This window comes from Galeopterus variegatus, unplaced genomic scaffold, assembly GCF_000696425.1.
Source record: "Galeopterus variegatus unplaced genomic scaffold, G_variegatus-3.0.2 Scaffold2286, whole genome shotgun sequence".
Lineage (NCBI taxonomy): Eukaryota > Metazoa > Chordata > Mammalia > Dermoptera > Cynocephalidae > Galeopterus > Galeopterus variegatus.
The window spans coordinates 136,210-147,564 of NW_007728397.1; the positions used below are offsets into that span (position 1 = coordinate 136,210).

At 44.6% G+C, this 11,355-nt stretch overlaps 1 protein-coding gene across 1 annotated transcript; it reads right to left on the minus strand.

Moving 5' to 3' along the window:
- Window positions 1-1,895: 1,895 nt before the first annotated feature.
- Window positions 1,896-10,741, minus strand: LOC103597343 (von Willebrand factor A domain-containing protein 5A-like). The gene is made up of 4 exons (XM_008581168.1): window positions 10,584-10,741; window positions 10,194-10,294; window positions 9,621-9,874; window positions 1,896-2,103 (listed from the first exon to the last, which is right to left on the minus strand). Exons 1-4 carry the CDS (start codon window positions 10,590-10,592, stop codon window positions 2,081-2,083), a joined length of 387 nt encoding a protein of 128 aa, XP_008579390.1. The 5' UTR covers window positions 10,593-10,741; the 3' UTR covers window positions 1,896-2,080.
- Window positions 10,742-11,355: the final 614 nt, after the last annotated feature.

Consider the following 11,355-nt stretch of genomic DNA (forward strand, 5'->3'; position numbering starts at 1 on the left):
GTCACTTATAAAGATTTCTAATTTTACCCCCATCCCCTCCTCCTGGTCCACACACCTTGGTCACTGTTATGGACTGAATTGTGTCCTTCCAAAATTCGCATGTTGAAGCTCTAATCCCCAATGGGACCATGTTTGGAGATAAAGCCTTTAGGAAGGTAAGAAAGGTGAAGTGAGGTCGTGAGGGTGGGGTCCTGCTCTGATAGGACTGGTGTCCTTATAAGAAGAGTATATTAGTCTGTTTTGTGTTGCTATGACAGAAATACCTGAGACTGGGTAATTTATAAAGGAAAGAGGTTTATTTGGCTTACGATTCTGGGACAGCTGCGTCTGGCATGGGCCTCAGGCTGCTTCTACTCATGGCGGAAAGTGGCAGGCAGCCGGCAGGTACAAGCAGATCACATGGCGAGAGGAAGCAAGAGAGAGGAAGCGAGAGAGAGCGAGAGAGCAAGAGAGGAGGTGCCAGTGTCCTTTAAACAATCAGGTCTTGTGGGAACTAATAGAGCAAGAACTCACTCATTAATCCCCTCCTCCCCCAGGGAGAGCATTAATCCATTCATGAGGGATCCACCCCCATGACTCAATCAGTTTCCAGCACTGCCACACTGGAGATCAAATTTCCACATGAGTTGTGGAGGGGACAACACATCTGAACTCCATCAAAGAGGAAGAGACACCCTTCTTACAGAAGGCTCTCTCTCTCAGAGTGCTAGCACAGAGGAAGGGCGATGTGAGGGCATGGTGAGAAGACGGTCATCTACAGGCCAGTAAGAGCCCTCACCAGAAACCATGTTTGCCTGCACTTTGATAATGGACTTCTAGCCTCCAGAACTGTGAGAAAATAAATGTCTGTTCTCTAAGCCGCCTAGTCCGGTACTTCGTTATAGCAGCCTGAGCAGACTGATACAGTCACCAAATGTGGCCATCTCCAGAAAGGGACAATCTCCTGTTGGGTCACTTCCTGAATAATGATGGATGCTACTGATCAGGAGTTGGGAGCAATATAAACCTATTTTGAAAATGTGGAATTCTACCCTGCCGTTACAGGGTGTGATGCTTCTTTCTTTCCCCTAAAGGTGATACCAGGCCAGGCTAGTAGGTACACCCTTTGAGTGGCAGCCCAGCCACAAATGGACCTAGGGGATCCAAACTTAATTCTGATTTGGCCACCTGGATTTCCCTGTTGGATTGAGGCGTTCTAGATCATACATACAATGACCACTTGGCTGAATGCACTGCGTGCTGAGTCCTCCTGCTGTGGCCCAGGTGGCCACTGCCACGGGTCCCTGTAAACTTTGTGCAAGTGCCCTTGGTACTCTCACACTTGACCCTTCTGGAAAAAAGGTCTGGGCATATTGTGGGATGACTGAAGAGGAGATGAAGTTATAGGTACTGGAATGGGACATGCCAGTTTTGTGGCAGTGGAGGGAGAGTGACCGTCCCAGCATTTGGGGAGGGCCACCTTAGACCCTGGGAAGTGCAGTGTGTGGGGTAGGGTGCTCCCCTTGTCCACCAGGCCTGGCACGGTCACATGGTCTGCCTGAATCATGCAGCAGCTATTGCTACAATCTGACCTTCTGAGGGGTTCGGCATCCTTGTCCATGAGCTATGAAGAGAGGAAAATTCACATGGATATGGCTGGTTCTGAACTCTTCTCCTGTGCTTGATGCCATCAATAGCTCGCAAACATGCCTCACATCCCCACCCCACAAACTGTTCAAACACCTGGATCAGAACAACTTTGTTTTAAACTGACTGATACAAATTCATGTGCTTTTCCTGATGCCCAAGTGGTCTGGTTGTGCTGTATATGGCAATCAAGGCTGCGATGACTCAGTGACACTGTCCACATAACTTAGTGTACTAGTCAGCATTCTCCATAGAAATAACTCATAAGATGTATGTAAAAGAGATTTATTACAAGGAGATGGCTCACATAATTAGGGAGCGTGGCATGTCCCGAATCTGCAGGATGGGCCGACAGGCTGGAGACCCAGGAGAGCTGCAGTTCAGGTCTGAAGGCCGTCTGTTGCAGAATTCCCTCTTGCTCAGGGGGGGTCAGTCTTCTGTTCTACTCAGGCCTTCAGTTGATTGGATGAAGCCCACCTACATTATGGAGGGCAATCTGCTTTACTCAAAGTCCACCAATTTAAATGAAAATCTTATCTAAAAACACCCTCACAGAACCACCCCAAATAATATTTGACCACACACCTGGGTATGTGTCACAAATTGACACATAAAATTAACTGTTATACTTAACCAAACCAATGTAATGGTGATCCAAATCAAATTTAACAACAAATCCCAAACCAGAGAGACCTATGTCCCTTTGAATTGTGAATCGTGTCTTTGTATGTGACGGAGAATGGACGATAGACTGTTTTTTCATTGGGGATGGAGGTTTCTGGTTCCCTGATTGCCTCCTGTGATTACTGGCAATAATACCAAATATCAGTCAGTACCCTACCTTGAGTGGATCATACTGGATACGAGACTGGCAGTAGATTTTATCTGGGCTGTCTGGAATGAGAGCTGCTGGTTTCCCCTGGGACTTATTCACACTTGGCTGGGCCTGGGACTCTGAGGCACATGCATGAGACCAGTACTACAGATTGGCCTCACTGTGCTGCTTGAAGTTCTGTTGATAGTAGTCTTAATTTTAAGTGCTGTAGGAAGCAAGCCGAATGGATTTTGTCCCAGCCTCTGTTGGTCAGATTAATCAGAGTGGCTGATGGAATGGCATACTCAATGGGAAAATTTGAACTTGGCCAAGAATCTGTCAGGCCTCATGGTGGATTTTTGTGAAAGGCAATCTACCACGGGTCCTGACTGTATCTGCATGCTCTAGCTGGGCGTGATGAGACTGCGGGGCCCTGACTGCTCCTTGACTGGGCCATTGCTCGGGGTTCTGTTTGCACTAACAGTCTTGACATGGCAATATCACCCCGCCTCAGACTGAGAGAGGCTTGTGGATTCAGGCTTCTTATTAAATTGTGTATTGTCAAGCTCATTGTTCCTTCTAGGCAACACAGACACTCTGCATGCACAGCACACACCTGAGCCCCTCTACATCACCCTTCTGGGAACCTGAGGGCATGGGGAACCAAAGCAAACCAACACGAACCTCATGCAGCCTGCTCTGCCAGGAATAATGAAGTCCTTTGTCTCCAACCCAACCTCATGTCTCAACTGCCAATATCAATGAGACCGTAACAGGCTAATTTACTAACTTGTAAGATGGCAAAACCCCAGACCTTTCACAGATTCCAACACACATGACCCAAGCACGCCCATCAGAGTTCTTCCCCCAATACTTCCCCATGAGTTCTTCCCTAAGGTTCATTCCCACTGAGAAATAGATTATGGAAAAGTGCCAAATGTCTTCTCTCTCTCTCCTTCTTCCCTTTATTAGTTTATACAAGTTGTTGGAGGTTAACTTTACAATTTAGTCTCTCGGTAACAGAATATTTAGTGGGACTGTGATTGAAATTGAGGAGTAATTAAAATAGCCAGAGACAGGGGCCGGCCCGGTGGCGCACTGCTACAGTGCGCCGCTTGGGAGTGTGGCGGCGCTCCCGCCGAGGGTTCGGATCCCACATACAGACCGGTTCCCGCTCACTGGCTGAGCGAGGTGCGGGCGCAGCACCGAGGGGTGCGATCTGTTGCCGGACACGCAAAAAGACAAAAAAAAAAAAAAATAGCCAGAGACAGGGGCCGGCCCGGTGGCGCACTGCTACAGTGCGCCGCTTGGGAGTGTGGCGGCGCTCCCGCCGAGGGTTCGGATCCCACATACAGACCGGTTCCCGCTCACTGGCTGAGCGAGGTGCGGGCGCAGCACCGAGGGGTGCGATCTGTTGCCGGACACGCAAAAAGACAAAAAAAAAAAAAAAAAAAAAAAAAAAAAAAATAGCCAGAGACAGATACAGTGATTGTTGTTCTTATTTGGGGGAAAGGGTAAGAACACCGTAAACAGCATAGTTGTATCTTGCTAGGGGGAGACAGTTTTGCTGCTGTTGTACAGAAGTTCAGATGTGTAGGAGGATTCATGTGGAAGCTGAGTAGCCAAAGCGGTAGACTGTGACAGTTATCAACTTATTGCCTCTGAATTCCAAATCCACTCTTCCTTGCCCTACTTGTGACACTGGAGCAGGCCCCTGTAAACATCTGTCAGCTGGGACAATATAAAGTGCTGTCAGTGAGGGCACTGGAGGGACACTGCAGGAAGAAGCTTCCCTGCTTGGTCTGCTGTGCTTTCCTCTCCTCCTGCTCCTGGAGCACTTGACTGGCGTGTGAGACACCCAGGGATGCTCATCCCCCAGTGAGTTTCAGTGGCACTCTTATGGGTTTCCAGTGAGTTCTGATGGCATCTCAGCCAGCTCTCCAACAAATTTAGCAGTATTCCCACAGGTAGATTCTCACAACTTCTGCTGAAGCTCTGATGGCTGCCTAGTGAGTTTTGGCAGCACACCACGTGTGAGTTCCTAGGAGTCCTACTGGCACTTCAGAGGGCAGGTTCATGGGCAGTGTTGCTGGCACCCCAGTGGGCGGGTTTCCTGAATGTCAGCCCTGGCCCGTGGGACCACAGCAGACTTCTCTGCCACCTTGTGGGCTCCAGCACACCATCTCCAACAGGGTCTGAATCTCAACTGTGGGGAGGGCCTTTCCCAAGTTGGTTTCTCCCTTGGGTACCCACTTCAGCACTAGACCTAGTGCCTGCAATCTATATCCACATTTCTGTATTTTCTTTTTATTGTGATAAAATATACACAGCATAAAATTTATCATTATAGCCATTTTAAGTGCATAATTCAGTGGTATTAAGAACATTCAACAATGTTAGGTAAACATCACCACTATCTATTTCCAGAACCTTTTCTGTCATCCCAAACTGAAACTCCATATCCATTTAACAACTCCCCCAGACTCTGGTAACATCTATTCTACTCTCTGTCTCTGTGAATTTGACTCTTCTAGGTACTTCACATAAGTGGCATTGTACAATATGTAGCCTTTTGTGTCTGGCTTATTTCACTTACCATAATGTTTTCAAGGTTCATCCATGTGGTAGCATGTATCAAAACTTCATTACTTTTTGTTGCAGAATAATATTCCATTACATGTATGTGCCATATTTTGTTTATCCATTCATCTGTTCTTGTATTCTTTAGAGCTCTATTTACCCCTTTGTGGTTAACCCTCTATTATCACAGTTAATAATTCCCTGTTGACATTGTGTAGTTCCTGTCTCTTTACCGAGACACCTGCTTTTGGGAACTACCTTTCTGCTCCTTGGGACTTTGATGGGGCCAGTGATGGAGCCTTATTTCCCTCATCATAAATCATATTGCTCCATCTTCTGGTACTGATGGGTCCCAGGGTGGGCACGTGATCAATGGCAATCCAAGTTCTTCCCTGGATTGATAGATGGATGTGGGGAAAATGTCTTTCCATAGGATTGCTGCACTGGGGTTCTTGAGGCACATTCCCAGATATGTGCAGGGGACTTATTTTGTGGTAGGGGAAATTGAGACCAATATGCAAAGAGCAATAGAGAAGGGAATGGGTTGTGGAGAGGTTTCTAATGCACCTAGAGAGAGTGTAGCATGAGAAGGTCAGAATTTAAGGAAGTGATAGAGTAAATAAGATGAGTGAGAAAGAGCAGCCAGAAATGCAGAAGGAGCACCAGGAGATGGTGGTATCATATCAGAGTCATCATGATATCAAGAGAGGACTTTTTAAAAGAAGGGAGGGGGTAAAAGCGGGCTGGAAAATGCCACTGGATTGGGCACTAGCTTGTGGTGGCCCCAGGAGAGCAGTGTCTGCAGAGGCTTGGCAGGCCTTGGCTCCCGTGTGCCTCCCCATGCCCATCTCCTGCACCCTTGGGACCCAACTATGGCTGTGGACATATTTGCTGTTCCCTGAAGGTGCTACAGTGCTCAAGATTCTCTGTTTTCTCTGACTCACCCCAGTTTATCCTCTTGACCAACTCTGACTGATTCCCCAAAATTCAGCTCAAGCTCAGCTCTTCAGAGAGGCCCAGAGGCCAGTTCCTCACTCCCAGCCTTCCTGTGTTCCTTCATTTGATCACTTATGCTGTTTGCTGTGCACGTCTCTCTCCTCCTCCAGCCCGTGCGCTCCTTAGAAACAGGGACTGGGGCTACTGTGTCTTTGTATTCCAAGCACTCAGCACAGGGCCTGGCCCTGAAAGGAGCTCAGTGCACACTAATGGATCAATGCCCAGAGGAATGCACTCACTGATATAATCCTCCTGTTAGAGGAAAACATGATGTGGTTGCCATGGTACTGAGAGCGCTTTCTACACCTGCTGTTTTCAGGATGAACAAATCACATTCAGCTGCCCACACTTTGGCATCTGGCCAGCAGGATCTGTGGAATCCAGCAGGATGATGCTGGGCCAACCTGAGATGGCACAGACACCTTTCTAGCGTCTTCTCCCAGGGAGGTAAACTGTTGAGTATTGTCAAAGAATTTCCTTTCTTTCTGTCCCTGGGAGACTTAAAGGGTTCCTCTTTTGTCAATTTCCCCTTAACTCCCATGCCAGTTTTCTCTCTCCTCCTGCGCTGTCCTTTCCATCTCCTGTTTGCTGCAACTCTAAGACAAGGTTTTGCAAACTTTAGGCTGCGGGCCACATCTGGTCCACCACTGTTTTTGTAATAAAGTTTTATTGGAACACAGCCATACTCATTCATTTACATATTGTCTTTGGCTGCGTATGCTCTACAATGGTAGAATTCTGACAGAGATGGTATACCTGCAAAGCTGAAAGTATTTACCATCTGGCCCTTTACAGAAAAACGTTTTGTGATCCCTGTGACAGAGGATGAATTTCATCCTAGGAGAGATGACTAGGAAATAATGCAACTAAAAATGGGAGGAGAAGGGAAAGGGAAAGAAAAAAACGGAATAAGCTCTTTGTACTAAGGGCAATAGGTGGGAGATAAAGATACTATTTACAAACCAGACAGCAAAAACTTAAACAAGAAAACAGGAGTATGAACATTAAAAAGCTATACATACAAAATTAACACTAGAATAAAATACAAACCTTCCTAAATACGATTTTTTAAAAAGTAAAGGAACACATTGCATGGAGAAAGAAACACAGCAGGCAAAATACACACGAGAATTATAGAATAATGTGAGAGTGGAGACCCAATATATCAGTTGTACCAATAAATATGAAAGGGCTCATAAAAAGACAAAGATTCCTAAGTGACTCATGCTAATTAGCCTTCTCGGCAGGAGCTTTCCCTTCTCCCTTGAAGCCACCCAGTTAGGCCCCAGTTCCCACCACTCTACGGATGCTACTCTTGTCAAGACCAGCAGTGACCTTCCAAGTTGCCATTGCTCTACTCCCTGTCCTTGTCTTTCCTGGTCTCACAGCAGCAGCTGGCTAAGGTGTCACTCCCTCCCTCTTCAAATGCTATCTTCTCTTGACTTCCAGATGGCACCTCTCCTGGAGACTTCTCAGCCTTTTTCCCTGAATTCTTCTCCTCTTCCTGATCTAATTGAATGTTGGATTGTCCCAGGTCTCATTCCTTGGACCTCTTCTGTTTTCTCTTTACTTTTTCTTGTAGTATCTTCAATCATTCCCTTTGCTTTAATGGATAGGCTGATGTGAATGTTGGATTGTCCCAGGTCTCATTCCTTGGACCTCTTCTGTTTTCTCTCTTTACTTTTTCTTGTAGTATCTTCAATCATTCCCTTTGCTTTAATGGATAGGCTGATGACTCCCAAACTTATATCTCAGACCCTGAGCATCAAATACATCCATATCCCTTTCCAGTGGATATCTGTAGATATTCCATATGCATGTCAAATTTAAAATGTCCTAAAAAATAATTCAGCATTTTATCCCCCAAACTTGTTCCTGTTCTTTTCCCTGTATTGAAATAAATGATACCATCATCCACCAGGTTGCCCAACCAGAAATCTGGGCGTCGTCCTTAATGATTTACCATGTCTGCATTCAGTCACTGAACTGACCTTCTTATAATCTGCAGTACATGCTCTCTCCTTTTTTACACTCACTGTAGCACCTCAGTTTAATCCACTTTTTCTTTCTCCTGATTAAACACAATAGATTGCTATCTAGTCTCTCTAGAAATCTTACTTCTTCTCAAATCACTCTTCACAGTGGTATAGGAGTGATAGCTGTAAAACACAGTGTTAATAACATCAATCCCTGCTGTAATTCATTCAATATCCCTCAAAATATGGTTCAAACTCTTTAAAAGAGTTAACTGTAAAAAATAGAGTTAATAACAGTATCTAACTTATAGGACTATTATGAGGTTTAATTAACTTAACATATGAAAAGTAGTTAGAAAAACACACAGTATATATAGCAAGCCCATGCAAATGTTAGCTATCATCATCATCATCATCATCATCCTGCAGTCTCTTTGTCTTTTCTCATCACTTACCTAATAATTTGAGACCTGGCCCACGAGGCTTCTTCCAAAATTGTGTTATCCTGAGTGAGTTCAATGTCACATGGATAATCACTCCTACAGCGTAACTCAACATCCTTTGACTTCCTCATTCCCATAATGTGGTCTCTGTGTCCCTATCTTTATCTTTCCTCATTCTCAGCTTTATCATGTATGTTCCAGCCAAAGTAAAACACCTATATCACTTGTATCATTCCTTACTTATATTTGAATCTTTTCAGATGCTGATCCTGGATACATAGAATGATTTTGTTCCCCACTCTTTGCCAGAATAATTTATCTAACTCTTTAGTCTCAGTTTACATGTCACTTATCTGGGAAATGTTTCTTGGATTTCCTCTTCACCCCTACTGGGCTTGGCACCTCCCATACCTGCTCTCACACACCTTGGGCCTACCCATGTTGCAGGACTCTGTACACCTTCTTGAGAATGTGCTCACCTGTTTGCGGCTCTCCCTTCATCTTCTTCCCCCATCCCCCTGTAAATTTCTTAGGGACATAAATTGCATTTTGTTTTTTTACCACTGCATCTCTAATGATAAGTATGATAACATATATAACTCATGTTAAAATAGTTAAATGTTTAAAGAAAATAATGTTGTATGAACGATATAGAACTCTCCTTTAAGCCTGCCTCCAGAACTAATATTATACATTCTCCTCCAACTGTGGAATCCTGTACAGGGAATTTCTTCATCTGACCCAAATCCTCAAGCCCCTAATCTCTGTAATCAGGCCAGTTTGGTTTATGCCTGAGATGCTCCTGGCAACTGGCACCCATTCCTTAATACTACTGGATTTTTCATCAGCCATCTGTGGGATCATTAACCATCTACAAATGAAGAAGATAAATCAGTTTTGGATTTAGACAGTTTGATTACTCAATATTTATGTACACTTTCTATGTTTTAATGCTTCCTTGGATTTTATTTCCCTTGGACTATTTTAAATCTTCTTTGCAATGAGATATATTCTAATTCCTGTCTGAGGGAAGAGAAAATTGTTACACAAGCCAGAAATCCTAGATGTGGAGGAAGAAGGAAAACAAGGCAACTTAAGAGCCTTTCACAACCTTTTCCTTTCAGTAATGTGCTCAGATGTTCATGACCCCTTATTCTATATGAATTTGAATGAGATAAAACTCACCACCTCCACAGTATTTTGGCATCATAGCAGTAGCTCCCAACAGAACTGGCCTTGGAATGTCCCTACGAGCCAGGGGACCCTGAACTGGTATGTTGAGCTCTTTGTTCATGGCAATGAAAGCTGTGTAGGAGCTTACGACTCCAGACTCAAGGCTGATGTTCAACACATCTTTTTTAGCACTTGCTGGCGTCTCTCTGAAGCCCATGTCCTTGTCCTGGAGCAAGGACTTAGCAGCAAGGTGGTGAATTGTAAGGCTAAAAGAAAAAAAATTCCCAAGACTTAGGGTAAAACACCCACATGCCAGTTACTCAGGGCTCTTAAAAGTTAGGGATAGCAGAGGGAAGAAAAAGTCAGGTAAGGGGAGAGGTAAGACTAGGGTGGATTAGAAAGAAAAAGTAACTGTATAGAAACAGTTGAACCCAGAATTAAGAGAATAAATCCAACCCCCAAGGATGGCAGAGGGAAAGAGAGGGAGGGAGGGAAGAGAGGGAGGGAGGGAAGAGAGGGAGGGAGGGAGGGAGGGGGAGAGAGAGAAAGAGAGAGAGAGAGAGAGAATAGCAAAGGAAAACTCACTTGCTATCGGACTTGGGTTTTACAGAAAACATCACCTTATCCTTGAAACTCTTGCCCTGGAGTGTGTGCTGGAGGCATACTGCTCCTGCTGCCTCTGCTGGCTACAAATTAGAGAAGAGTAGAAGTGATGGAAAGGAGAGATCATACAGAGAAGGGTCAGAACTAAGGCAGCTCCCCAACCCAACATATCACAATTTCTGACTAGGAATCAGGTAGCCCAGGAAACCATAGACCTGAAATGATGGGGAAAGGGGTAGGCTGCCTCCACCTGGCACATGCAATCTCTTGCTGAGATCTAAATTCACCTGCCAGCTATAATGAAATTCCTAGGGCTAAACTACTACTATTACAATATTCTGACTAGAGGAACAAACAAGAATCGGAACTCACCAGCATCATCCCAGTCAACTGGGCATAGATGATTAACCTCTGACCCCTAAAGAGGGCATTTGCCAGAGACCAGCTCCAGTTGAGTTGGGGGCCCTTGAAAAAGGGGTGAGGAGTCGGTGAAAATAACAAACACAGGCAGAGACCTCGGTTCCTTTGAAGCACGTTCTCGCTCTGCGGGCTGTCAGTGCTGTTGCAGCTAAAGCAGCTAAAGCAGCTGAAGCAGCCTTCAGACTGAAAACAGCATTTTTATTTGTTACACAACACGGGGGGCAGTTAATGTGGGCATTTTAACTACATAAACCTTTATAATTATTATACCAATAGTTAAACGGAAACTTTTCTTAAAATTACATCAGTTCTCATAAAATTAATAATTTCCTTTCTAGTGATTATATCTGTTGTGGTCGATTAGTCCGTGACTCGCTGTTCTTGATGTTTTTCACCATTGTGTTTCTTTTCTTCTTGCCCTCGTATTAACCTTAAACTTATTACTACCAGCAAGCATAAATTATATGTCTGACTCAAAATTGAGACGGCAGTGATCACGGTTACAAAGTGTTAAACAAACTTTATAAATGTTTTAACTTTGATTTAATGATTCTCATATTTCTATAGGCAAGAACCCATTGTTCATTTGGAAAAGGAATAAAGGATATTTGAACAGCTTTATCATGCGTGTACTTAATATAACGGCTCTGTGACCCAATGTAAAGTGTCAAAGTGCACAGCACCATCCCTCAGAAACCAGGTGCATTTAAAATTCCATCTATAA